General features: G+C 43.7%; 3 protein-coding genes across 4 annotated transcripts in view; 1 reads left to right on the forward strand and 2 right to left on the reverse strand.

The window, feature by feature from the left end:
* The window catches only part of LOC143767327 (uncharacterized), a 760,398-nt gene that overhangs the window by 580,776 nt on the left and 151,991 nt on the right, over positions 1-27,631 (reverse strand). The window lies entirely within an intron of this gene.
* Positions 902-27,416, reverse strand: LOC143767302 (gastrula zinc finger protein XlCGF66.1-like). 2 transcript variants are annotated; one of them, XM_077255533.1, is made up of 7 exons: positions 27,290-27,416; positions 25,188-25,337; positions 24,879-25,058; positions 24,672-24,795; positions 24,491-24,588; positions 23,726-23,816; positions 902-5,878 (listed from the first exon to the last, which is right to left on the reverse strand). In XM_077255533.1, exons 1-7 carry the CDS (start codon positions 27,314-27,316, stop codon positions 5,292-5,294), a joined length of 1,257 nt encoding a protein of 418 aa, XP_077111648.1. In that variant the 5' UTR covers positions 27,317-27,416; the 3' UTR covers positions 902-5,291. The 2 variants fall into 2 exon arrangements, with proteins under 2 accessions (XP_077111648.1, XP_077111650.1); XM_077255535.1 differs by having other exon boundaries at positions 26,746-27,299.
* Positions 27,389-27,631, forward strand: part of LOC143767279 (uncharacterized) — a 34,317-nt gene continuing 34,074 nt past the window's right edge. Inside the window, exon 1 of the mRNA XM_077255488.1 lies at positions 27,389-27,471. Coding sequence (XP_077111603.1) covers positions 27,445-27,471 — 27 coding nt within the window. The 5' untranslated portion in view covers positions 27,389-27,444. The remainder of the gene's footprint in view (positions 27,472-27,631) is intronic.

Here is a 27,631-nt window from a genome sequence, read left to right on the forward strand (position 1 = left end):
GGTTAATTTTCACTTGAGAGGAGTTTCTACTGTACTAGCACTTAGGGGTTCTGTAAATGGAGTCTGCAAACTTTTCTAGGAAAATCTGCAAGCCATTCCCTCCCAAGCCCTTCTGTATGGCCAAACAGTATTGCACAGCCATATATGGGGAATCTGCACATTCAGGAGATATTGTGTAACAAACTAGCAAGCAATTTCTTTCTATTTTCCCTTGTGAAATAAAAAATCTGGGGCTAAAACAACATTTCAGTGGAAAAAAAAATTAATTATCTTTTCTTCATCCCCAATGGTATACAAATCAGTAAAACACCTGTGGTGTCAATATGCTCAGTGCACCCCTAGATTAATTCATTGAAGGGTATAGCTTGTAAAATGGGGTCACTTATGGGAAGGGGGGTCTGCTGTTCTAGCACCTCCGAGTCCTGCCAAAATGGCATCTACAAACCAAGAAAATCGGCTCTTCAATATGGTGTTCATTCCCTTCTCCGCTTTGCATTGTGGCCGAAAAGTAGTTTCCAGCCACATACAGGGTATCACCATACTTTTTCTCCTGTTAGCAAATTGAAAAATTAAAAACTTGTAGCTAAAGCGACATTTTAATGAGCAAAAAAATTACATTTTTCTTTTCCACATCCCACTATTACACAATTCCACCTGTGTGTTTAAAAGCTCACTATACCACTTGAAGACATCCTCGAGAGAAGTAGTTTCCTACGTTGGGTAACTTGTGGGGGTTTTCTGCTATTTCGGCATTTTAGGGGATCTAAAATGTCACATGGTGTTCTCAATCTATTATAGCGAAAATAGAGCATGAAAATTCAAATGGCACTCCTTCCCTTCCGAGCCCTGCTGGTTGCCCAAACAAATAAACCCAAAAACAATGGAAGCAGAAAAACCCACATAAAATATAACAACCTTTATTTGTAATTACCTAAAAACAAAACATAGACATTATAAAAAAATATAGTGAAAGAGTATGGCACACAGAAATCCATCCCACCCAGGAAACAAATTGGCAGCCACGTTGCAAGTCTGTAATAAATATGCACTTACCGTATATACAGATACCGACCACATATAGTTATGTGCAAAATAATAACAGTCTAATATCACTAATGTGTTTAATTACTGTTTTGGCAGAAAAGATCATACAACATAAGACAAAATTCATGACTATGTATAGGCAAGTAATAACCAACCAACAGAATCAAGGCCACAGCCACACCATCCTAGGAAGGGAGGCTGCATCGGGACCACTGCCGCTGCCACCGCCGCACCATTTGTAAGTATATTGTGACTATAAGATGCACCCCCATTTTCCCCAAAACATTTTTGGGAAAAAAGTGCGTCTTATAGTCTGAAAAATACGGTAATAACTCTGCAACGCTTCAACATATCCCATTGATTTGGAGATTGTTTTTTCATGACACATTATACTTTATGATAATGGTAAAGATAGTTTGGTATGTTTTGTGTTTATTTATAAAAATATCAGAAATGTGAAAAAAGTAATTTTCAAACTTTGACTGATTATCCCATTAATCCATATAGTCATAGCACACAAAAACAATAGTAAATAACATTTCCCTCATGTCTGCTTTACATCAGTACCATTTGTAAAATGTTGTCTTATTTTGTTAACATTTTAAAGAGTTAAAAAATGTAGCAGTAGTTTTTCATTTTTTTTTTCAATGAAATTTCCCAAACTTATTTCTTTAGGGACCAATTAAGTTTTGAATTGACTTTGGGGGTCTTATATACTGGAATCCCCCAAATGTGATACCATTTTAAAAACAGCACCCCTCAATGTATTAAAAATTGCATTCAGGTAGTTTATTAACCCTCAGGTGCTTTTCAGGAATTAATGCAAAGTGACATGACAAAAATGAAAAAAAAAATATTTTTACCACCTAAATGTTTCCAACTTCAGAACAGGCCACTGTAGCCGGCAGACTGTAACTGATGGTGATCTGCCATTGCAAACATCAGGTATACACGATCAAGATCTCAGGGTCCCGACGGCGTTAATGACGGATCCCCCACACTGTTAACCATTAAGATGCTGTAGTCACTATTTATAGCAGTATGTAAGGGGTTAAACCGTCATGGTCGGTGCCAACACTGATCGTGGCTGATGCAGTAAGTTGGCAGCTATAGTGCGCAGTCGACAACAGCTGGATTGTCACCCATAGGGGAATCCTGTTCTTTTATTGTTTTATATCGCAGGTCATTTTGAAGTCTTATTGTTGGTCATTAAGGGGTTAAGGGGTTAATTTTTAGACAAAGCAATGTTTTCGTGTAAAAATGTAATCTTTCATTTTTACAGCCCAATGTTACAAAATTCAGAAATCATCTGTTGGTTTAAAATGGTCACTACACTCCTACATAAAATGGGGTCACTTATAGGAGGTTTCTGAGGTTTTGACACCTCATTGACTCTCCAAAATGCAACATAGTGTCTGCAATCTGTTCCAACAAAAATTTTGCTCCAAAACTCAAATAGTGCTCCTTCCCTTCCCAGCCATGACATGTTCCAAAATAGTAGTTTCCAACCAAATCTGGGGTATTTGAGTACTCAGGAGCAAACCGACCGTTATCTAGTCTGCAATTTCTTGTTACCCTTTTGAAAATGCGAAATTTGGGACTTCAGCAACATTTTAATGCAAAATAACTTAATATTTAATTTTCACAACCCAATATTATAAAATTCTGTGAAGCACCAGTAGGTTCACAATGGTCATCTCACCAATCTGTAAATTCCTTGAAGGTTGTAGTTTCCAAAATGGGGTCACTTGTGGGGTTTTCTGCTGTCTTGTCACCTTGTCAGCTTTCCTAATGTGACATGGCATTCGCAATCTATTCCAACCAAATTTACGCTTAAATAAAGCTCCTTCCCTTCCAAGTCCTGCTGTGCAGGTACGAACTGGGGCTGAAATTGAACCCTGGCATTTGAAATCACACAGGCCCATGTTGTCCCCATCCCCAAGCACCAGATGAGATATATTACTAATATTACCCTGGATGGTGAAAAGGAAGATTTACTACAAGACCAATATTTCTAATGATATGCGTGGCCTGCTGGGGTAAGTGACGGAGTCAGCAACTTTGTGCTCCATCACAACTCTTAACAGTATGGGTGTCTTGAGAACACCGATTCTGTTAACAACGTAGCAGACAAGACAGACCACAACCAGACAGGCCCTTCTGGCATTTGCCAGATGGCCAGTTCGGCCCAGCTGCTGTTTCTTCAAAAGGTAGTTTCTGACCACATATGGAATAAAGTCCTTATATCCTTGTAAAAATTAAAATTTGGGGGGTAAAGCGACATTTTACTAAAACAAAAAATGAAATTTTCATTTCTTTCTTCCAGGTTGCATTAATTCTTGTGAGGAACATAAAGGGTTAACAAACTTTCTAAATGCACTTTTGAATACACTGAGGGGTGACGATTTTGACCGCTTCATGACCAGATTTTGCGTTTTTTGCTCCCCGTCTTCCTAGAGCCATAACTTTTTTATTTTTCCATCAATATGACCATGTGAGGAGTTATTTTTTTGCAGAACGAGTTGTACTTTCGAACGACACCATTAGTTTTAACATGTCTTGTACTGGAAAACGGGAAAAAAAATTCCAAGTGCAGTGAAATTGCAAAAAAAGTGAAATCACACAGTTGTTTTTTTACAAGGTTCACTAAAATACTAAAACTGACCTGCCATTCTCCAGGTCTTTACAAGTTCATAGACACCAAACATGTCTAGCTTCTTTTTTATCTAAGTGGTTGAAAAAAATTCCAAACTTTGTTAAAAAAATAATATGGTGCCATTTTCCGATAGCCGTAGCATCTCCATTTTTCGTAATCTCAGGTTGGGTGAGTGCTTATTTTTTGTGTGCCAAGCTGATGTTTTTAATGGTACCATTTTAATGCAATGTCACGGCAATCAAAAAAACGTAATTCTGGCGATTTTACTTTTTTTTTCTCTCTACGTCGTTGAGCGATCAGGTTAATCTTTTTTTTATTGATAGATCGGACGATTCTGAATGTGGCGATACCAAATATGTGTATGTTTAATTTTTTTTATTTTATTATGAATGGGGCAAAAGGGGGTGATTTGAACTTTTATATATTTTTTATATTTTTAAAAACATTTTTTTTACTTTTGGCATGCTTCAATAGTCTCCATGGGAGACTAGAAGCTGCCATAACTCGATCGACTCTGCTACATACAGGCGATGATCAGATCGCCTGTATGTAGCAGAATACCTCACTTGCTATGAGTGCTGACCACTGTGCAGTGCTTATAGCAATCCAGTAGTGACAACCATTGAGGTCTCCAGAAGACCTCTGGTTGTCATGCCAACCCATCGGTGACCGTGATCACGTGACAGGGGTCACAAATGGGCAGATTTCCGGCACGATTGCAGGAAGTGCATGTTAAATGCCGCTGTCAACGTTTGACGGGTTAATAGCCGAGGGTGGAGCCCACATCAAAGGGAGGGAGTACGACATGGCCCTATTATTATGCCCAACGTCGTTAAGGGGTTAAAATTGAGGTCTTGTTTGTGGATTTTTGGACTCAAATGCCCCTCAGAGTCACTTTAAAAATGAAGTGGTTCCGAAAAATATAGGTTTGCTAAATTTCATTGAAAAAATTAAAAATGCCTGGTAAAATTTTAACCCTTCTAACAATCTAACAGAAAAAAAGGTGATTTCAGATATGAAGCTGATGTAAAGTAGACATTTGGCAAATGTTATTTATTAACTCTTATGTGTGGTATGACTATCTAGTCTAAGGGCATAAAATGACAAAGTTTTAAAATCTTTAAAAAAAATTCTAATTTTTGATATTTTCGGAAATAAACTGAAATCATATTGGCTTAAATTTACTAATAACATAAAATACAATGTGTAATGAAAAACATTTTCAGAATCACTAGGATACATTGAAGCCTTCCAGAGTTATTGCCACATAAAGTAACACTGGTCTGAATTTAAAAAAAATATAACCTGGTCAGAAAGGTGAAAACAGGCTTTGGTGGGAAGGGGTTAAAAAAAAAGGAATAACTATTTTTTTGTGTGATTTCTTTGATGTTTAAGAAGATGTGATTTTTATCTAAAACACTTTCCACATTCTGAACAAGTAAATGGCTTCTCACATTTGTGAGTTCTGTGATGCCTAGCAAGACGTGTTTTATTGTGTAAAACATTTCCCTCAATCAGAACATAAAACGTCTTCTCCACTGGGTGAAGTCCTTGATGTGCAATGACTTGTGATTTGCTCATAAAACATTTCTCACATTCTGAACAAGTGCCTTTTCTGATGTTTAACCAGATCTGATTTCTCCGTAAAACATTTCCCACATTCTGAACATGAAAATGGCTTCTCGTGTTTGTGAGTTTTTTGATGTCTAAGAAGATGTGATTTCTGTCTAAAACATTTCCCACAATCGGAACAAAAAAATGGCTTCTCTCCTGTGTGAATTCTTTGATGTCTGAGAAAATTCGATTGATCTGTAAAACTTTTCCCACATTCTGAACATGAAAATGGCTTCTCCCCTGTGTGAATTCTCTGATGTCTAACGAAATCTGATTTCTGTATAAAACGTTTCTCACATTCGGTACATGAAAATGGCTTCTCCCATTTCTGAGGTCTTTGATGACCACAATCACTTTTATTACTGTTATTTGGCTTAACAGTCTGTGATGAATCAGAAGATAAGAACTGTTGAAAATATATAAATGACGTATTTATGCTGTGAAGATTTACAGGTATATTTGCGGTAATGGCATGTTCTTCATAAGTATCTGGTGCTATAACCTGATCATCTGCTGCAAAATCTGAAAAAATCAGATGTCCCTCTGAGCTCCTCGTACAGTCATCTGCCAAGAATAAAACTGATTTTATTATTTTTCATTAACATTGTCTTGAAATAAATTTATTATATTATAGCTAAACATTCCTATATTTTTCATATGGTAGTAAAAATCAACTAAGATCTTCTCAAGTCATTGATTCTTCTAGTATGCAAAAAAAAACAGACTAGTTTTCATCAGTGGTTTAGATCACATTTATATCAGTGTTTAGTCAAATAATTAGTTTTTACCATCAGTGTGGCAATCATTTTCCTTGTCTGAAAAAATAACGTTTCTTGTGCACATTTTGTGAAACATTAAAAAAAGGACAGAACACAGATAACACATGTATGACATCTGTGTACTGTCCACGTTTTTCAGCAACCTATTGATTTGAATGGGTTAGATCTGTTGTTGCAAATGTACACATGTGCATGTTTTTCTCAATATCTGACATGAAATCAGAATATACCTTTCCTGTTTTAGGTAAATTAGGATTACCATAATTATTAATATTTGCCAAATGCCAGAATAATAAGAGAGGGAGAGAATGTTTTAAGGCATTTTTATTACTTACTGCAAAGACAAAAGTTTACATACACTAAGATTACTATGCCTTTAAACAATTCTGGACTGCCCATATGATGGTGTCATGTGTTTGGAAGCCTCTTTTTTGGCAACATCTGAGTTAATTAGAGACACACCTATGTATGTATTTTAATGCACACCTGAAACACACTGCTTTTTGTGTAGCATCACGGGAAAGTCTCAAGAAATCAGCCAAGATATCAGGAAGAGAATTGTGGACTTGCACAAGTCTGGCTCATCCTAATTTCAAGATACCTGAAGGTGCCTTGTTCATGTGTACAAACAATTATACACAAGTACAAACAAGATGGGAATGTCCAGCCATCATACCGCTCAGGAAGGAGATGGGTTCTTTGTCCCAGAGATGAACGTGCTTTAGTCCGACATGTGCATATCAACCCAATGACAAAAGCAAAAGACCTGGTGAAGATGATGGAGGAAGCTGGTAAGATTATGTCAATATCCACAGTGAAACGAGTACTGTATCAACATGGGCTGAAAGATCACTCTGCCAGGAAGAAGCCATTATTTCAAAAGAAACATAAAAAAGCTAGATTAATGTTTACAAATGCGCACAGGAACAAAGACCTTAATTTTTGGAGACATGTCCTGTGGTCTGATGAAACTAAAATTGAACTTTTTGGGCATAATGACCATCGTTACATTTGGAGGAAAAAGGGAGACGCTTGGAAGCCTAAGAACACCATCCCAACTATGAAACACGGGGGTGTCAGCATCATGTTGTAGGGTTGTTATGCTGCAGGAGGGACTGGTGCACTTCACAAAATAGATGGCATCATGAGAAAAGAAGACTATGTGGCAATACTGAGCAGAGTCTCAATACATGGACAATGACAGAAGCATACTGCCAAAATGGTAACAAAGTGGCTTAAGGATAACAAAGTCAATGTTTTGGAGTGGCCATCACAAAGCCCTGATCTCAATCCTATTGAAAATTTATGGGCAAAGTTGAAAAGGCAGGTGCGAGCAAAGAGACCTACAAACCTGGATCAGTTGGACCAGTTTTGTAAGGAGGAATGAGCCTAAATTCTGACCAACTATTGTAAGAAACTTGTTGAAAGATATCCCAAACGTTTGACTTAAGTCATTCAGTTTAAAGGCAGTGGTACCAAATACTAATGAAATGTATGTAAACTCTTGACTTTGCAGTAACTAATAAAAATGCCTTAAAACATTCTCTTTCTCTCATTATTCTGGCATTTGACAGATATTAATAACTAGATGGAGGCCCCATGCTATCGCATTGAGAGGGCAGTAATGTCACAATAGGGGCAGGCATGCAGCGCTGTTGTTGCCTAATGGCATCCTGTGATAATCTAATGACGTTTGCATCAGGGGACTCATGTGCTTGACGCCTACGCTTATATGCATTGTTTTTGTCCCATCGGTGCTGTTGTTCTTCAATAGTCTAATTTGCCCTTTGTTGTCTTCGACGTTGTGCCTTTGTTGCTTTCCTTTCACTGTCATTGGCGTACTTTTTAGGAGGAGCCATGTTGGCGCTGATAATTGCTTTTTAAAGGGTTTTTCCCATGAATAAAAGTTAATTTTACAAATTGTCTGTTTCTGACCGTGTACCGAACATACCACAGCATCTGGGCAGGGGAAGAAGCAAAAGACAATACTGGCATTACAGCAGGAGATCGAAGAGGATACATTTTGTGAGGTAAAATATTTTTTAAATACAGTCAGTGAAATATTTTACCTCACAAAATGAATCCACTGTGATCGCCTGCTGTAATGTCAGTATTATCTTATGCTTCTTCCCCTGCCCAGGAGATGTGGTATGCTCCGTACACGGTCAGACACAGTAAATTTTTAAAATGAACTTTCATTCGTGGGAAAACCCTTGTAATGTGACCGGCTTCCTCTGCCTGTAGACATGTCGCGCATCTGCCGCCGGGATCAGCCAAATAATTTACTGCACCTGAGCGTAATTCGCACAGGCGCAGTAAATCAGACCGCCACCATCTTTGTGCAGACAAAAAGCGGCGGTCACATTAAAACTGCGCATGCACTCCTCCAGTACAAAGATGGCGGCAGTCAATGAATCATTCGGCTGATCCTGGCGGTGGCGTGTTCACGATGGTGTTCCGCTGGTGGTACCGCGCAAGAGGCTACATGAGTGTGTGATTGGGAGTGTGAGAGTGTGTGTGAATGTGAGTGTGGATGTAAGTGTGAGTGTGTGTTTGGTGTGACAGTGTTCCGCTGGTGGTACCGCACAATAGGTTGGTACCAGCAGTTTCCATATTGAGACACCCATCACTTGGGTGTCCCAATATGGCGGTCGTTGAACTTCCTCCGCTTGGAATTCTAGGATATAATGACATCTGGACAGAACAGGAAATTAAAACATTACAAGGCAATTATATAAATAGATTATAGTAATCCTAGTTGACCTAAAATGGGAAAGGTTTATTCTGATTTCATGTCATAGATTGAGAAAAACATGCATGTGTGTCTTTTTATATAGTGTATGGAAACTTCTGGTTTCAACTGTAATGCATAGCCAAATCCTAGCTTTTTGTAGCTTTTATAATCATAGCCTATTCTTTATGGGCAACAGCCTCCAGCTCCCTTATCTATTCAGTATCGGTGAATTCACAGTTTGGGCCTGTAGCGCCATGATGATGATGATCCAAACTGTCAAGTAGTTCTCCACCTCCTAGTAATCAGGAAGTCAGGAGGCAGGGGAACAGTCTTCTCCTACCTAAGAGTGATACATCCCCCTCCAAGATATTTTAACAATAGGGTTTCATAAAATTTTGGCAGCTCAGGTCCATTATCTGTCTTCTGATTGATATTCTAAGATGATTATTGACCAAAGCAAAGTTGAAACTTTGAGAAATATCAGGGGCTATGGAAACTGAATAGTGAAGAAATGTCTCGATTCAGACTTCATATAAAAAAAAAATGATCTAGAATTAATAGTAATATGTAATCAATTAATTAGCTTTCACATGGATTTAAAAAGCATAGAAATAATATAAATACAATACCTTGTGTGGTTTTACCCCAGCAGTATATCCGTTGTCTTAGAGTTATATTTGACTCAGATCTTTCCTTCAGTCGCTCACTCTTGTCACCTACAGCTCAAAATCCTCTCTAGAATTCAACCTTTTCATACCTTTGACTCTGCAAGAACTCTCACTGTTGCTCTTATTCATTCTCGTCTGAACTATTGTAACTCTTTACAAATTGGTCTTCCTCTGACTGAACTCTCATCTCTTCAATCCATGTTGAATGCAGCCAGGATCTTTTTCCACTCCAACTGCTGAACCAATGCCTCTACCCTGTGCCAGCCATTGCACTGGTTGCCCATCTGATATAGAGTTCAATATAAACTTATCCCTCTCACCCATAAAGCACTCCACAGTTCCGCCACTTTTCATTTCCGTCCTCATCTTTGTCTACAATCCTACCTATGCCCTCAATTCCACTAATGACCAAACAATAACATCATCAATAATCCGAACTTCAAATTCCCATATCCAAGACTTTTCCCAAGCTGAGCCAATTCAGTGGCATGCACTAACCAGGACAATTCAATTAATTCCCAACACCCACAGTTTTAAGCGTGCCCTAAAATGTACTTTTCTAGACTGGCCTATCTCCTCACCCCACATATTTAACCTTCCCATTTTGCCCTTTCCAAAATTTTCTTCCAAGTCATAGCATCTGTTTAGACAGCCTCCTGTTGTGAACTCTATTTTTGGGCTCCCTCTTGTGGTCACAAGTGGTACTGCGTGAGTGCAGTCTCTTCAAGAGAAGCTAAGTTTTGTTTATTCATTTTTTGATCACCAGTGTTCAATATGTTTCTTGGTTGGTGATTAGTCCTTGTCCAGCTGGCTTATATGTGATTTCCTCGCTTGCTGGTAGCTCTAGGGGGCTGAGTTTCTCCCCCCACACCGTTAGTTGGTGTGGGGGTTCTTGTATTCTCAGCGTGGATATTTTGCATAGGGTTTTCTACTGACCGCACAGTTCCGTATCTGTCTTCTGCTATCTAGTATTAGCGGGCCTCATTTGCTGAATCTGTTTTCATTTCTACGTTTGTATTTTCCCCTTACCTCACCGTTATTATTTATTGGGGGCTTCCTATATCTTTGGGGTTATATCTCTGAGGCAAGTGAGGTCTTATTTTCCCTCTAGGGGTAGCTAGTTTCTCAGGCTGCGTTGAGACGTCCAGGATTTTAGGCACGTTCACCGGCTACCTTTAGTGTGTTTGGTTAGGATCAGGTTTGCGGTCAGTCCAGTTACCACCTCCCTAGAGCTCGTTTCTATGTTCAGTAACTTAGCTAGTCCGTTTTGTGATCCTCAGCCACTAAGGATCATAACAGTACAGCCGGCCGAAAAGTGTTGAATGCATCGCAGAAGTGGGATAAGAGAAGTCCTGAGTACAATTTTTTTTCTCTCCCTTTGCTGCAGTCTGTCCACCTTCTCTCATCCCCTTAACCCCTTCCCGACCTTTGACGCCAGGTAGGCGTCATGAAAGTCGGTGCCAATCCGACCTGTGACGCCTACGTGGCGTCATGGAAAGATCGCGTTCCTGCAGATCGGGTGAAAGGGTTAACTCCATTTTCACCCGATCTGCAGAAACAGGGGGAGTGGTACTTCAGCCCAGGGGGGGTGGCTTAACCCCCCGGTGGCTACGATCGCTCTGATTGGCTGTTGAAAGTGAAAGCCAATCAGAGCGATTTGTAATATTTCACCTATGAAAATGGTGAAATATTACAATCCAGCCATGGCCGATGCTGTAATAGCATCTGCCATGGCTGGAGACCCCGATCTGCCCCCCCACACCCACCGATCGCCCCCCCAGTCGTCCTTTCTGCCCCGATCTCCTGTCCGCTCCCCTCCTCACTCCTGTCCGCTCCCCCGGTCCTCCTGTCCGCTCCCCCGGTCCTCCGATCCCCCCCCCCCCCCGTGTTCCGATCCCACCCCCACCCCCGTGTTCCGATCCCACCCCCCATACTTACCTAGCTTCGATGTCCCTCCCGGTGTCCGGCCGTCTTCTCCATGGGTGCCGCCATCTTGGAAAATGGCGGGCGCATGCGCAGTGCGCCCGCCGAATCTGCCAGCCGGCAGATTCGCTAAAAGTACATTTTGATCGCTGTGATAGGTTCTATCGCAGCGATCAAAATAAAAAAATAATAAATAACCCCCCCCCTTTATCACCCCCATAGGTAGGGACAATAATAAAATAAAGAAAATATTTTTTTTTCTTTTTCCACTAGGGTTAGGGTTAGAACTAGGGTTAGAACTAGGGGTAGGGTTAGGGTTACAAGTAGGGGTAGGGTTATGGCATGTGCACACAGAGCAGATTTGGCCACGGATCCGCAGCGGATTGGCCGCGGATCCGCAGCGGATTGGCCGCTGCGAATTCGTAGCAGTTTTCCATCAGGTTTACAGTACCATGTACACCTATGGAAAACCAAATCCGCTGTGCCCATGGTGCGGAAAATTCCGTGCAGAAACGCCGCGTTGTATTTTCTGCAGCATGTCAATTCTTTGTGCGGATTCCGCAGCGTTTTACACCTGTTCCTCAATGGGAATCCGCAGGTGAAATCCGCACAAAAAAACACTGGAAATCCGCTGTAAATCCGCAGGTAAAACGCAGTGCCTTTTACCTGCAGATTTTTAAAAAATCGTGCGGAAAAATCTCACACGAATCCGCAACGTGGGCACATAGCCTTAGGGTTAGGGTTGGAATTAGAGTTAGGGTTGGAATTAGGGCTAGGGTTGGAAATAGGGTTAAAATTAGGCTTGTGGTTAGGGTTACGGATAGGGTTAGGGGTGTGTTGGGGTTACAGTTGTGGTTAGGGTTATGATTAGGGTTAGGGTTGGGATTAGGGTTAGGATTAGGGTTGGAATTAGGGTTACGGGTGTGTTGGGGTTAGGGTTGTGGTTAGGGGTGTGTTGGGGTTAGGGTTGTGATTAGGGTTATGGCTACAGTTGGGATTAGGGTTAGGGGTGTGTTGGGGTTAGTGTTGAAGTTAGAATTGAGGGGTTTCCACTGTTTAGGCACATCAGGGGTCTCCAAACGCAACATGGCGCCACCATTGATTCCAGCCAATCTTGCGTTCAAAAAGTCAAATGGTGCTCCCTCCCTTCCCAGCCCCTACGTGCGCCCAAACAGTGGTTTACCCCCACATATGGGGTACCAGTGTACTCAGGACAAACTGGGCAACAACTGTTGGGGTCCAATTTCTCCTGTTACCCTTGCAAAAATAAAAAATTACTTGCTAAAACAATTTTTGAGGAAAGAACAATTATTTTTTATTTTCACGGCTCTGCGTTATAAACTTCTGTGAAGCACTTGGGGGTTGAAAGTGCTCACCACACATCTAGATAAGTTCCTTGGGGGGTCTAGTTTCCAAAATGGGGTCACTTCTGGGGTGATTCTACTGTTTAGCCACATCAGGGGCTCTGCAAATGCAACGTGATGCCCACAGACCATTCCATCAAAGTCTGCATTTCAAATGTCACTACTTCCCTTCCGAGCCCTGAAATGCGCCCAAACAGTGGTTTACCCCCACATATGGGGTATCAGCGTACTCACAACAAACTGGGCAACAAATATTGGGGTCAAATTTCTCCTGTTACCCTTGTGAAAATAAAAAATTGCTTGCTAAAACATCTTTTTTGAGGAAAGAAAAAATGATTTTTTATTTTCACGGCTCTGCGTTGTAAACTTCTGTGAAGCACTTGGGGGTTGAACGTGCTCACCACACATCTAGATAAGTTCCTTGGGGGGTCTAGTTTCCAAAATGGGGTCACTTGTGGGGGGTTTCTACTGTTTAGGCATATCAGGGGCTCTGCAAATGTAACATGATGCCCGCAGACCATTCCATCAAAGTCTGCATTCCAAAACGTCACTACTTCCCTTCCGAGCCCCGGCATGTGCCCAAACAGTGGTTTACCCACACATATGGGGTATCAGCGTACTCAGGAGAAACTGGACAACAACTTTTGGGGTCCAATTTCTCCTGTTACCCTTGGGAAAATAAAAAATTGTGGGCTAAAAAATCGTTTTTGAGAAAAGAAAAATTATTTTTTATTTTCATGGCTCTGCGTTATAAACTTCTGTGAAGCACCTGGGGGTTTAAAGAGCTCACCACACTTCTAGATTAGTTCCTTGGGAGGTCTAGTTTCCAAAATGGGGGTCACTTGTGCGGGATCTCCAATGTTTAGGCACACAGGGGCTCTCCAAACGCGACATGGTGTCCACTAATGATTGGAGCTAATTTTCCATTCAAAAAGCCAAATGGCGTGCCTTCCCTTCCGAGCCCTGCCGTGCGCCCAAACAGTGGTTTACCCCCACATATGGGGTATCATCGTACTCAGGACAAACTGGACAACAACATTTGGGGTCCAATTTCTCCTATTACCCTTGGGAAAATAAAAAATTCTGGGCTAAAAATCATTTTTGAGGAAAGAAAAATTATTTTTTATTTTCATGGCTCTGCGTTATAAACTTCTGTGAAGCACCTGGGGGTTTTAAGTGCTCACTATGCATCTAGATAAGTTCCTTGTGGGGTCTAGTTTCCAAAATGGGGTCACTTGTAGGGGAGCTCCAATGTTTAGGCACACAGGGGCTCTCCAAACGCGACATGGTGTCCGCTAACGATTGGAGCTAATTTTCCATTCAAAAAGTCAAATGGCGCTCCTTCCCTTCCGAGCCTTACCATGTGCCCAAGTAGTGGTTTACCCCCACATGTGAGGTATCGGTGTACTCAGGAGAAATTGTCCAACAAATTTTAGGATCCATTTTATCCTGTTGCCCATGTGAAAATGAAAAAATTGAGGCTAAAATAATTTTTTTGTGAAAAAAAAGTACTGTTTCATTTTTACGGATCAATTTGTGAAGCACCTGGGGGTTTAAAGTGCTCACTATGCTTCCAGATAAGTTCCTTGGGGGGTCTAGTTTTCAAAATGGGGTCACTTGTGGGGGAGCTCCAATGTTTAGGCACACGGGGGCTCTCCAAACGCGACATGGTGTCCGCTAAAGATTGGAGCCAATTTTTCATTGAAAAAGTCAAATGGCGCTCCTTCCCTTCCGAGCCCTGCCGTGCGCCCAAACAGTGGTTTACCCCCACATATGAGGTATCAGCGTACTCAGGACAAATTGGACAACATCGTTCGCGGTCCAGTTTCTCCTTTTACCCTTGGGAAAATAAAAAAATTGTTGCGAAAAGATCATTTTTGTGACTAAAAAGTTAAATGTTCATTTTTTACTTCCATGTTGCTTCTGCTGCTGTGAAACACCTGAAGGGTTAATAAACTTCTTGAATGTGGTTTTGAGCACCTTGAGGGGTGCAGTTTTTAGAATGGTGTCACTTTTGGGTATTTTCAGCCATATAGAACCCTCAAACTGACTTCAAATGTGAGGTGGTCCCTAAAAAAAATGGTTTTGTAAATTTTGTTGTAAAAATGAGAAATCACTGGTCAAATTTTAACCCTTAACTTCCTAGCAAAAAAAAAAAATTTGTTTCCAAAATTGTGCTGATGTAAAGTAGACATGTGGGAAATGTTATTTATTAACTATTTTGTGTCACATAACTCTGGTTTAACAGAATAAAAATTCAAAATGTGAAAATTGCAAAATTTTCAAAATTTTCACCAAATTTCCGTTTTTTTCACAAATAAACTCAGAAATTATCGACCTAAATTTACCACTAACATGAAGCCCAATATGTCACGAAAAAACAATCTCAGAATCGCTAGGATCCGTTGAAGCGTTCCTGAGTTATTACCTCATAAAGGGACACTGGTCAGAATTGCAAAAAACGGCAAGGTCATTAAGGCCAAAATAGGCTGGGTCATGAAGGGGTTAATCTCTGGGTGGTTTTGAGTTCAGCTGCAGACATGGATATTCAGAGTCTGACTTCTAGTGTGGATCATCTTGCTGCAAGGGTGCAAAGCATTCAGGATTTTGTTGTTCATAGTCCTATGTCAGAGCCAAAAATACCTATTCCTGAGTTGTTTTCTGGAGATAGATCTAGGTTTCTGAATTTTAAGAATAATTGTAAATTATTTCTATCTTTGAGACCTCGTTCCTCTGGTGATTCCGCTCAGCAAGATAAAATTGTTATCTCCTTGTTACGTGGCGACCCTGAAGATTGGGCTTTCTCCCTGGCGCCAGGAGATCCTGCATTGCTGAATGTGGATGCGTTTTTTCTGGCGCTTGGACTGCTTTATGAGGAACCTAATCTTGAGAACCAGGCAGAAAAGGCTTTGCTGGCCCTCTCTCAAGGTCAGGATGAGGCAGAGGTGTATTGTCAGAGATTTAGGAAATGGTCGGTGCTTACTCAATGGAATGAGTGTGCCCTGGCTGCAAATTTCAGAGAGGGTCTTTCTGAAGCCATTAAGAATGTGATGGTGGGGTTCCCCACGCCTGCTAGTCTGAATGACTCAATGGCTTTGGCCGTTCAGATTGATCGGCGTTTGCGGGAGCGCAAATCTGCGCACCATCTGGCAGTGTTTTCTGAACAGAGACCTGAGTCTATGCAATGTGACAGAATTCTGACCAGAAATGAGTGGCAAAGTCATAACGTCAAAATGGGTTGTGCTTTTACTGTGGTGATTCTACTCATGTTATCTCAGCATGCTCTAAGCGCTAAAAAAAAAAAAAAAAAAAAAAAAAATCGCTAAACCTGTCACCGTTGGTACTATACAGCCTAAATTAATTTTGTCTGTTACTTTAATCTGTTCTTTGTCATCCTACTCGGTTATGGCTTTTGTGGATTCAAGTGCTGCCCTGAATCTGATGGATTTGTCATTTGCCAGGCGCTGTGGTTTTGTCCTGGAGCCTTTGGAATTCCCTATTCCACTGAGGGGAATTGATGCTACACCATTGGCTGAGAATAAGCCTCAGTATTGGACTCAAGTGACCATGTGCATGACTCCTGTACATCAGGAGGTGATTCGCTTTCTTGTGCTGCATAATTTACATGATGTTGTCGTTTTGGGTCTGCCATGGCTGCAGGCCCATAATCCAGTTCTGGATTGGAAAGCTATGTCTGTGTCAAGTTGGGGTTGCCAGGGGATTCATGGCGATGCTCCTTTAGTGTCAATTGCTTCTTCCACTCCTTCTGAGGTCCCTGAGTTTTTGTCGGACTACCAGGATGTATTTGATGAGCCCAGATCCGGTGCCCTGCCTCCTCATAGGGATTGTGATTGTGCTATAAATTTGATTCCTGGTAGTAAGTTCCCTAAGGGACGACTTTTTAATTTGTCTGTACCAGAACACGCCGCGATGCGGAGTTATATAAAGGAGTCTTTGGAGAAGGGACATATTCGTCCATCCTCCTCCCCTCTTGGTGCAGGATTCTTTTTTGTGGCCAAGAAGGATGGTTCTCTGAGACCTTGTATAGATTACCGTCTTCTAAATAAAATCACGGTCAAATTTCAGTATCCTTTGCCATTATTGTCTGATCTGTTTGCTCGGATTAAGGGGTCCAGTTGGTTCACCAAGATAGATCTTCGTGGTGCGTATAACCTTGTGTGTATTAAGCAGGGGGATGAATGGAAAACAGCATTTAATACGCCCGAAGGCCATTTTGAGTACTTGGTGATGCCTTTTGGACTCTCTAATGCTCCTTCTGTGTTTCAGTCTTTCATGCATGACATCTTCCGAGAATATCTGGATAAATTTATGATTGTGTATCTGGATGACATTTTGGTCTTTTCTGATGATTGGGAGTCCCATGTGAGGCAGGTCAGGATGGTATTTCAGGTCCTGCGTGCTAATGCCTTATTTGTGAAGGGCTCAAAATGTCTCTTCGGAGTACAGAAGGTTTAATTTTTGGGTTTTATTTTTTCTCCTTCTACTATTGAGATGGACCCAGTCAAGGTCCAGGCTATTCATGACTGGACTCAGCCTACATCCATTAAGAGTCTTCAGAAGTTCTTGGGTTTTGCTAATTTTTACCGTCGCTTCATCGCTAATTTTTCTGGCGTGGTTAAGCCCTTGAAGGATTTGACCAAGAAGGGTTCTGATGTGACTAATTGGTCTCCTGCGGCCGTGGAAGCCTTTCGGGAGCTGAAGCGCCGGTTCTCTTCAGTTCCAGTCTTATGTCAGCCTGATATCTCTCTTCCTTTTCAGGTCGAGGTTGATGCTTCTGAGATTGGAGCAGGGGCTGTTTTGTCGCAGAGAAGCTCTGATTCCTCTGTGATGAAGCTTTGTGCTTTCTTTTCAAGAAAGCTTTCGCCTGCCGAGTGGAATTATGACGTTGGTAATCGGGAGTTGTTGGCTATGAAGTGGGCATTTGAGGAGTGGCGGCATTGGCTCGAGGGAGCTAAGCATCGTGTGGTGGTCTTGACTGATCACAAGAATCTGATTTATCTCGAGTCTGCCAAGCGGCTGAATCCTAGACAGGCTCGTGTTATGACCCCAATGGCGAGGGTCTCAGAGGAACAAGTAAGTCTGCGAAGTACAAAAATCCAGCTCATAGGGCAGTGGTAACTGGGTTGACCATATATCTACTCCTAACGCCAACACTAGAAGTAGCCGGGGAACATGCCTACGTTGGTCGCTAGATGTCTCGCGCCAGCCAGAGGACTAACTACCCCTAGAAGAGGAAAACAAAGACCTCTCTTGCCTCCAGATAATAGACCCCAAAAGTTGGATACAAGCCCCCCACAAATAATAACGGTGAGGTAAGAGGAAATGACAAACACAGAGATGAACTAGGTTTAGCAAAGAGAGGCCCACTTACTAATAGCAGAATGTAGTAAGATAACTTATATGGTCAACGAAAACCCTATCAAAATTCCACACTGGAAATTCAAGAACCCCCGAACCGTGTAACGGCCCGGGGGGAGAACTCCAGCCTCCCTAGAGCTTCCAGCAAGGTTAGGATACAGATTATGTACAAGCTGGACAAAAATGCAAACAAAAACAAATAGCAAAAAGCAAGAAAGCAGACTTAGCTTAATCAAGCAGGAACCAGGATCAGTAGACAAGAGCACAACAGATTAGCTCTGATTACAACGTTGCCAGGCATTGAACTGAAGGTCCAGGGAGCTTATATAGCAACATCCCTGAACTAACGGCCCAGGTGAGCATACAAGGGATGACTGACATACCCAGAGTCAAATCACTAGTAACCACTAGAGGGAGCCAAAAAGCAAATTCACAACAGGCTCGTTGGTCGTTGTTTTTCTCCCGTTTCGATTTCGTGGTCTCGTACCTGCCTGGTTCGAAGAACGTGAAGGCTGATGCTCTTTCTAGGAGTTTTGTGCCTGACTCGCCGGGAGTTTCAGAGCCGGCTGGTATCCTCAGAGAGGGAGTGATTTTGTCTGCCATTTCCCCAGATTTGCGACGAGTGCTGCAGAAATTTCAGGCGGATAGACCTGACCGTTGCCCACCAGAGAGACTGTTTGTCCCAGATAGATGGACCAGCAGAGTTATTTCCGAGGTTCATTCTTCGGTGTTGGCAGGTCATCCTGTCATTTTTGGTACCAGAGATTTGGTGGCTAGGTCATTCTGGTGACCTTCCTTGTCGCGGGATGTGCGTTCCTTTGTGCAGTCCTGTGGGATTTGTGCTCGGGCTAAGCCTTGCTGTTCTCGTGCCAGCGGGTTGCTTTTGCCTTTGCTTGTCCCGAAGAGGCCTTGGACGCACATTTCCATGGATTTTATTTCAGATCTTCCAGTATCTCAGAGAATGTCTGTCATCTGGGTGGTGTGTGATCGTTTTTCCAAAATGGTCCATTTGGTGCCCTTGTCTAAGTTGCCTTCCTCCTCCGATTTGGTTCCTTTATTTTTTCAGAATGTGGTTCGCTTACACGGCATCCCTGAAAATATTGTGTCTGACAGAGGATCCCAGTTTGTGTCCAGATTTTGGCGGATCTTTTGTGCTAAGATGGGCATTGATTTGTCTTTTTCGTCGGCTCTCCATCCTCAGACGAATGGTCAAACCGAGCAAACTAATCAGACCTTGGAAACGTATTTAAGATGTTTTGTTTCTGCTGATCAGGATGATTGGGTGACTTTTTTGCCATTGGCCGAATTTGCCCTTAATAATCGGGCTAGTTCTGCTACTTTGGTTTCGCCTTTTTTCTGCAATTCTGGTTTTCATCCTCGTTTTTCCTCGGGTCAGGTGGAGCCTTCTGACTGTCCTGGGGTGGATTCTGTGGTGGATAGGTTGCAGCAGATTTGGAACCATGTGGTGGACAATTTGAAGTTGTCACAGGAGAAGGCTCAGCGCTTTGCCAACCGCCGTCGCGGTGTAGGTCCCCGACTTCGTGCTGGGGATTTGGTATGGCTGTCTTCTCGGTATGTGCCTATGAAGGTCTCCTCCCCTAAATTCAAGCCTCGCTTCATCGGTCCTTATAAGATTTTGGAAATCCTTAACCCGGTGTCTTTTCGTTTGGACCTCCCAGCGTCGTTTACCATTCATAATGTGTTCCATAGGTCTTTGTTGCGGAGGTATGTGGTGCCTGTGGTTCCTTCTGTTGAGCCCCCTGCTCCGGTGCTGGTTGAGGGCGAATTGGAGTACGTGGTGGAGAAGATCTTGGATTCTCGTATTTCTAGATGGAGGCTTCAGTATTTGGTTAAGTGGAAGGGCTATGGTCAGGAGGATAATTCCTGGGTTGTCGCCTCTGATGTTCATGCGGCCGATTTGGTTCATGCCTTCCATGTGGCGCATCCTGATTGCCCTGGGGGTCTTGATGAGGGTTCGGTGACCCCTCCTCAAGGGGGGGTACTGTTGTGAACTCTATTTTTGGGCTCCCTCTTGTGGTCACAAGTGGTACTGCGTGAGTGCTGTCTTTGGGCTCCCTCTGGTGGCTTTGTGTCTTTCTGCAGGTTGGTGGCTGGCATCAGCTGTCTCGTTATCTGGTAGTTGGTTTCCTATTTAGCTCACCTGGACTTTCAGTTGTTGCCGGCTGTCAATGTATTCAGTGCTATTTGGAGCTCTCCTGCATTCCTTCATTATCAGTCTCTTCAAGAGAAGCTAAGTTTTGTTTATTCATTTTTTGATCACCAGTGTTCAATATGTTTCTTGGTTGGTGATTAGTCCTTGTCCAGCTTGCTTATATGTGATTTCCTCGCTTGCTGGTAGCTCTAGGGGGCTGAGTTTCTCCCCCCACACCGTTAGTTGGTGTGGGGGTTCTTGTATTCTCAGCGTGGATATTTTGCATAGGGTTTTCTACTGACCGCACAGTTCCCTATCTGTCTTCTGCTATCTAGTATTAGCGGGCCTCATTTGCTGAATCTGTTTTCATTTCTACGTTTGTATTTTCCCCTTACCTCACCGTTATTATTTGTTGGGGGCTTCCTATATCTTTGGGGTTATTTCTCTGAGGCAAGTGAGGTCTTATTTTCCCTCTAGGGGTAGCTAGTTTCTCAGGCTGCGTCGAGACGTCCAGGATTTTAGGCACGTTCACCGGCTACCTTTAGTGTGTTTGGTTAGGATCAGGTTTGCGGTCAGTCCAGTTACCACCTCCCTAGAGCTCGTTTCTATGTTCAGTAACTTAGCTAGTCCGTTTTGTGATCCTCAGCCACTAAGGATCATAACAGCCTCCATGCACTTAATAGCGCTCTGTATCTGTAGTTGTACAAATACGGGCTTGGTTAATGGTTCTTGCAGCGTTATTTGAGTACCCGATTTATTATATTGGTGGCTGTACCACACAAGGCAATCACTTTTTATCATTTACTTTTTGTGTCTTCCCTATTTTCTCATAGATTGTAAGCCTATAGGGCTCCTGCCCACTGTGTAAGGAATTTTCTCACTCCTGTCAGCACTAACACAAGTACCAGATCTCCAGGCTTAAATTGTCTCAATTGAGCTGACCAGTTATACCCCCTGTATTTTGCCTCTTGTGGAAAACAACTATCGGCTCCCATCTCAATGGAAACCTATATTATATTTTCCAGAGTATCTTTTCCTGTTAAGTCTCTGAGCTGGGCAGTCCCAAAGTTGTACTGGTCCTCCAGGTCAGATATATTAGCTTCAGAGGATGCATCCTCATCCTCCTTTCTAGCCATTACAGTGAAAGAAAATCCACCGTATACATCACGTGCCTTGTTACCATAGCTGATTCTTGATGGTATACTAGACTACTGAGTGCGAAAGCTTTAGCCCATAAGTCCGAGAACAAGAAAAATCTTGACCGATCACAATAGCACTCAACAACTCCTTGACCACTCCCACACGGAGGGACATGAAATCACAGTCTGTGTGTATGTTGACCAGAGCTATGGGATAGTTCTTGGCATCACCATAGATACACCTTACCAAACTCCAGAAGTCCCAGCACTTGGACGCCGTTTACAGTCACCTGGCATTGCTGACGCCCTTCGCCAGGATGGGTTACAGCACTGCAGGCAGGGTAGGCCAAGTAGGAGTAGCGCTGGCCTACGTTGCAGTCCATTGGCTCTGAGGTCAAGAGACAATTGGCTGTTATATGATCTCAGACTCGACACCTCCAACAGATGATGGTGCCAGATGTAACCTTTGGTCTTTGTGCGCCCTCAGATGTGGCCTAGGTCTCCTTCTTTTGGGTCACCCAGAAATGTGACCTTAGGTTCCTTTGATTGCTCGGGGAGTTCTACATGGCCAAATATTTTTCCACGAGGCTCACAAGGTCACCTGCATTATGGGGTTCTCCTTAAGCAACCAATCTTTGCATGGATTTCAGTAGTGAGTGGATAAATCGGCCTACTACCACACTTTACATCATTTGTGTTGAAGAACAGATTTTGGGCTGCAGCCATTTTTGCACCAGGTGTAACAGGTTGAACATGTGTGACCGGGGAGGTTTGTACCTTTGGTAGCACCAGATATGCTCTCGTTGTGCCCGGAATGCCAATGTGACACCCAAACTTGCCATAATCTCCGCTTTCAGCTTATCATACTCTTTTGCATCCAGCAGCGAAAGTCATAGTTTGCTGTCTGTGGTTCCCCAGCAAAGTATGGAGCTAGTACCTCTGCCCATTGAGGGCAGTTTCCCTCTGCCTCCTTCTCAAACATAGTCAGGAAAGCCTCGATGTCATCCTTCAGAGTCATCTTCTGTAAGGCCCCCCATACCATTTGCCTAACCTGGATACCTTCACTTTGGCTGGCGGGTAGTGCCATCTCTATGGCCCGAACAGTTTCTGCCAGGAGAGTCATCTGCTGCTGATGCTGCTGAACCTGTTATAACTGCTGATGATGCTGCTGCTGTTGTAACTGCTACCACAAATCCTGCTGCTGAAGCTGCTGCTACTGTTGAAACTGTTGCATCTGGAGTTTGTTAGTCTCCTGTTAGGTCTGCTGTTGCTGGACTAGTGGATTAACAAGCTCCTCCATGCTTTCAGACTATGTTGGAAATGCTGTAGCTGCCTTTACCCAGGACATTGAATTTTCATACTGCAATCACCTGTGCTCTCTGAGACTTCACACCAGCACTGCATCCACCATTTGTATGGGTTCACTGTCTCTGGTAGGCTTTAGGCATTAGGTAGCATTCACACAGGCAACACAGGAAGTTTTTTTGGTTTTCATAAAGTTGAACAGCACCAAAGCAAACTCAAACATAAATTCCTAGCCTTGTCCAGACACTAACTAAACAGAACAGACCCTGGATTCTAATACAAGAGTGAGCCATCCCCAGCTATGTCAAACAAAAACAGCTATGGTAAATATCAACCACTGATACTTGTGGTTCTCTGCCCATGGCCTGTGCAAACTCTTCTCAGAGAGTGATTCTGTCCTGTCTCAGCTTCTTCTACTCCAAGACACATCCAATCTGGTCAACTTCCCTGAGCTGACTCCTAAGGTGAACAGCTAGACTGGTTATATGCAGGCTAGCCAGGTGATCTAATCAGAACCTGCTGAGCTAGTATTTAACCCTAGCCTACCTGGCCTTACTACAAATATTAGAAAAAAACTATCTCAACTTACCAATCCTTTGACACTCCTCTTCCAGTGCTGCCCACCTACCCTGCTGATCTTCATACCTCCTCTTCCAGTCAGACAAACATGTGACCACTGCAGCCAATCTCTGATCTAAGTAGTGATCAGTGCTTCTCTGCAGCAATTACATGTTCATAAGATCAGCACAAAATGTACTGAGAACAACCCTGTATTTCTTTCTGTGTTGAAGAAAATGCCATTTCAATTTGATAATTTGTTTTACATTTCTGCATTAAATTAGTATAAAAATATAATCTACATCAAAAACTCAGGGTAACAAACTCTAAAATAAAATCACCACATAATCGTAGAAGCCAGTGACTAAGTAGAATCTGTGACTTCTCTGAATTTAATGGTCACTACTCACCTGTGCGGTTATCTATAGGAATCTCCTCTTTACACCGCTCATAACTCCTCACATATGTCTCTGTAGTATTAATATGAGGCAGATCTTCACCCTGAAACAAATGTTGTAAAAGTCACAGATGGAGAAGTTGTAAGAAGAAGAATAAAGAAAGATCATAAATGAACATGACCACATATAACAGAGCAGCAGTTACCAGATAGCTGCAGATCTCCTGTATAAACTCAACCTATTGACTTCTAATCCTAGGTCTCCATAACCAGAAAATTGTGAGAAGATCCAGACACCGTCTAATGTCTATGATCAGCTTTATCCAGTCATCTCCATCAAGTATAAAACAAACTGAATGGCCACTTTATTACAGACACCCATCTAGTAGCATGTTGGACTTTTTTACAGTTTCAGAATCTCAACTATTCATGGTGTCATGGATTCCACTAGATGCTGAGATCATTTGGCAGGAATATTGTCTTATGATGAAGTTGCCACAAATTAGATGACGCTATTGACAAGCTCTGAAGAGCCCATTATATCATGTCCCAGAGATGCTCTATAGGATTAAAATCTTGACAATGAATATTAAGGGAACAATAAAAACCTTGCTGTCCCGTTCCTGGAAGTAATCCATGACTACATGACTCTTCTAACATGGTGCATTGTCCTTCAGTCACACGCTAATGCTGGTGGATAAAACCAGACTGAACACAAGACCCTCACAACCTTCTACACATCATAGGGGAGATCTCATGATACCTTCTCTCCATCTACCTGATGATCCAGGGAATCATCGGGATCTTCTTGTTTACAGTCCTGTGGGAGAAAAGGACAGGGACATCTCTCTGGTGTTGTCCTCTTACTGGATAGAACTGGAGGAAACACATACAGGGACTGAATTCATTCTTTACATACAGATAATTATAGGCTGTGTGTATTTAGTCCTGTCTATTACCTGGTGATGTGAGGGGCTGGGGAACCTCCATCATGACGTCCTTGTACAGATCTTTGTGTCCTTCTAAATACTCCCACTCCTCCATGGAGAAATAGACGGCGACATCCTGACACCTTATAGGAACCTGACACATACAATGATACCGTCATCCCCCCGATCCCTTCATAGCGTTACTGTATAATGTCCCAGCATTCCCAGCAGTGTCACCTCTCCAGTCAGCAGCTCAATCATCTTGTAGGTGAGTTCTAGGATCTTCTGGTCATTGATGTCCTCATGAATCAGGGGGTGAGGTGGAGGCCCCGTCATTGGGCTCAGGGGTCTTCCCCATCCCTCAGACACAGGGGCCTGACAGCGCTCACTAGAGGTCTTCTTCACTACTGTGTAATCCTGGTTATGGAGAGACACATTAATAAACCTCACTACAGACATTTCCAGAGTCCTCACCTCTCCAGTTCTGTCCATCTGTTATTCCCATAGATAAGAATGATGTAATGTGACGTCATCAGAATCTCTCACCTCTCCAGTAAGCCGGAAGAGGATCTCTAGGGTGAGGTGTAATATCCTCTCCGCCATCTTGTCCCTGTCCCTATCCATCCTTGTAGGGTCACTCAGGAGAATTCTCTTATATAGAAGATCTGCACTGAGAGGATCCGATATTGTAGGGACCTGAATGGGGAGAAGATGACGATGTAACATCATAAAGATCCCATGTAAGAAACCTCCGGAGCTGTTACCGGCGTCACATGATCACTACATCCAGTCATGGCCCCGTCCTGCCCCCCGTATAACACACAGTCCCATTATAGTCACATACAGGGATTTATCACAGGCTCAGCACTGAGGGGCAGTGGCGTATCTAGGGGGGGGCAGCCGGGGCATTTGCCCCGGGCGCAGCCGGCAGGGGGGCACAGTCGGGCCGCCTAAAGCGGCGGTCCGCAGTGTCTCCCCCGGTGGCGGCATTCTGCCGTCCCCCGCACTGGGAGTCAGCTGTTCTCTGTGCCGACTGTCAAGCTGACAGCCGGCACAGAGAAGCTGCAGCGCGCCGACTCCCAAAGTGTGCAGAGGTGGAGGGGAGCCCCTGCAGAGTGGCTGCGGTGGGCAGGGATAAATCCCTGCAGCTCTGCAGCCCAGCGATCTGTCTTCCTGCTTCCTCTGACCCAGACGCGCCGCTGGATGACGTCATCATTCAGCGGCCGGCTGTGTCAGAGGAAGGCGATGAGATGCTGCGGCAGAGCGTGAGGAGAGGAGAGAGAGGAGAGAGAGGCTACGTTCACATTTGCGTTGTGCGCCGCAGCGTCGTCGCCGCAACAAAACGCATGCGTCGTGCGGCCCTATCTTTAACATTGGGGCCGCATGGCGCCGCATGTACATGCGTTGTCATGCGTTTTGGTGCGTCGTACGCCGCATGCGGCGTTAGGGCGCACCTGTCAGGGCGCGGCAAACGCAACATGTTGCATTTTTTTTGCTGCGCTGACTTTTTAAAAAACGCATGCGTCGTGTTTGCGTCGTCGATGCGCCTTTTTTCCCATTGATTTGTATTGACAACGCAGACGACGCAAGTACTTGCGTCGTGGTGCGTTGTACGACGCATGTGTTTTCCAATAAATATGCAAAACATTGTATAGATTTTGGGGGGGCGCATGCGGCGCAAAACGCAGCGTTTTTTGTTCAAAACGCAACTGCGTTTTTGTTTGCGTTGTGCGTTGCGGCGCCGACGCTGCGGCGCACAACGCAAATGTGAACGTAGCCAGAGTGAGTCCAGGGCTGCAGCATCAGCAAGCTTGCACAGGCGGGAAGTGCTGACACTTGTAGTTCCAGAACTCAGAGCTGCTGCCTTGTAATCTTCCTGATCCTGCATAGGAACCCATGGCTCACCCAGCCTCACACATACAGGTAACAGGAGAACATGCAGCTCCTTTCCCAACCATTAGCCACTGGTGACCAGTAGCTCCATTAAGCAGATGTTTGCAATGATTAGATTAACTATTGCTCTGCCAGACCCCAGCAGCAGCCGCCCCTCTGTGCAGCTTTTAGGCCAAAAGCCCCACGAGAGCACAAGCTGCCTGGCGCTTACATGTGTGCACCCCGGGCTGCTCCTCCTCACTGGGGACTGTCGTCGTGTCTTCTCCTTTGCTCTTCTGTCACACAGGATGTGGCCACAAAAACAAAAGATAGAAAAGCCCAGAACAGGGTAAGACACCCAGGGGGCGGCGAATAAAAGTAATAATGTCGCCCAGATGAAGTCTCTGCCAGGAAGTGAAACTTCACCAATGTAGCTAACAATAATGGTTACATGTTACTGAGGGGGAAGGTTAAAGCAGGTTTAGTCAGAAAGCTGGAGAGACTCCAGAGAGCAGCTCACACCCTCTGTGAGGAGGCCTCTCCCCTGACAAACACATCTGTGAGGTGACTGACATAGCAGAGCTGGAGGAATCCCTGCCTACTGTACATGAGCTTTGGACTGTGCAGGAGGAGCAGCCATAGCCCCCACTGCTGCTGATGACGCCAGAGCTGCCCTTGGGGGGGGGCACCAAAATGAATTCTTGCCCCGGGTGCCAGAAACTCTAGATACACCTCATGTCCCCTGCGCCCAGTAATGGGGAATCTCCAGCACCTACCTCCACCTGCAGAGCCGCACACCACATATATGGCTGCTCTGTGCGCACAGGACCTGTGATGAGGTCACAGTCATGTGATCAGTTACATTAGGGGTGGAGTCTCGGCCCTGAGACTCTTCATCATCCCAGGTCCTGTGCGCACAGAGCAGCCATATATGTGGTGTGCGGCTCTGCAGGTGGAGGTAGGTGCTGGAGATTCCCCATTACTGGGCGGGGGCAGGGGGCAGTAACCCCCTCAGTGCTGAGCCTGTGATAAATCTCTGTATGTGACTATAATGGGACTGTGTGTTATACTGGGGGCAGGACGGGGCCATGACTGGATGTAGTGATCATGTGACGCCG

This window comes from Ranitomeya variabilis, chromosome 4 (genome assembly GCF_051348905.1).
Source record: "Ranitomeya variabilis isolate aRanVar5 chromosome 4, aRanVar5.hap1, whole genome shotgun sequence".
NCBI classification, from domain to species: Eukaryota; Metazoa; Chordata; class Amphibia; order Anura; family Dendrobatidae; genus Ranitomeya; species Ranitomeya variabilis.

Coding starts and splice junctions, on each gene's coding strand:
- LOC143767302 (XM_077255533.1), bottom strand. CDS start 27,316: ATGTGGTGTGCGGCTCTGCAGGTGGAG. Junction 25,338..27,289: donor GTGCGGCTCTGCAGGTGGAG/GTAGGTGCTGGA, acceptor CTCCCCATTCAG/GTCCCTACAATATCGGATCC. Junction 23,817..24,490: donor ATGATTCCCTGGATCATCAG/GTAGATGGAGAG, acceptor CATTTGTTTCAG/GGTGAAGATCTGCCTCATAT.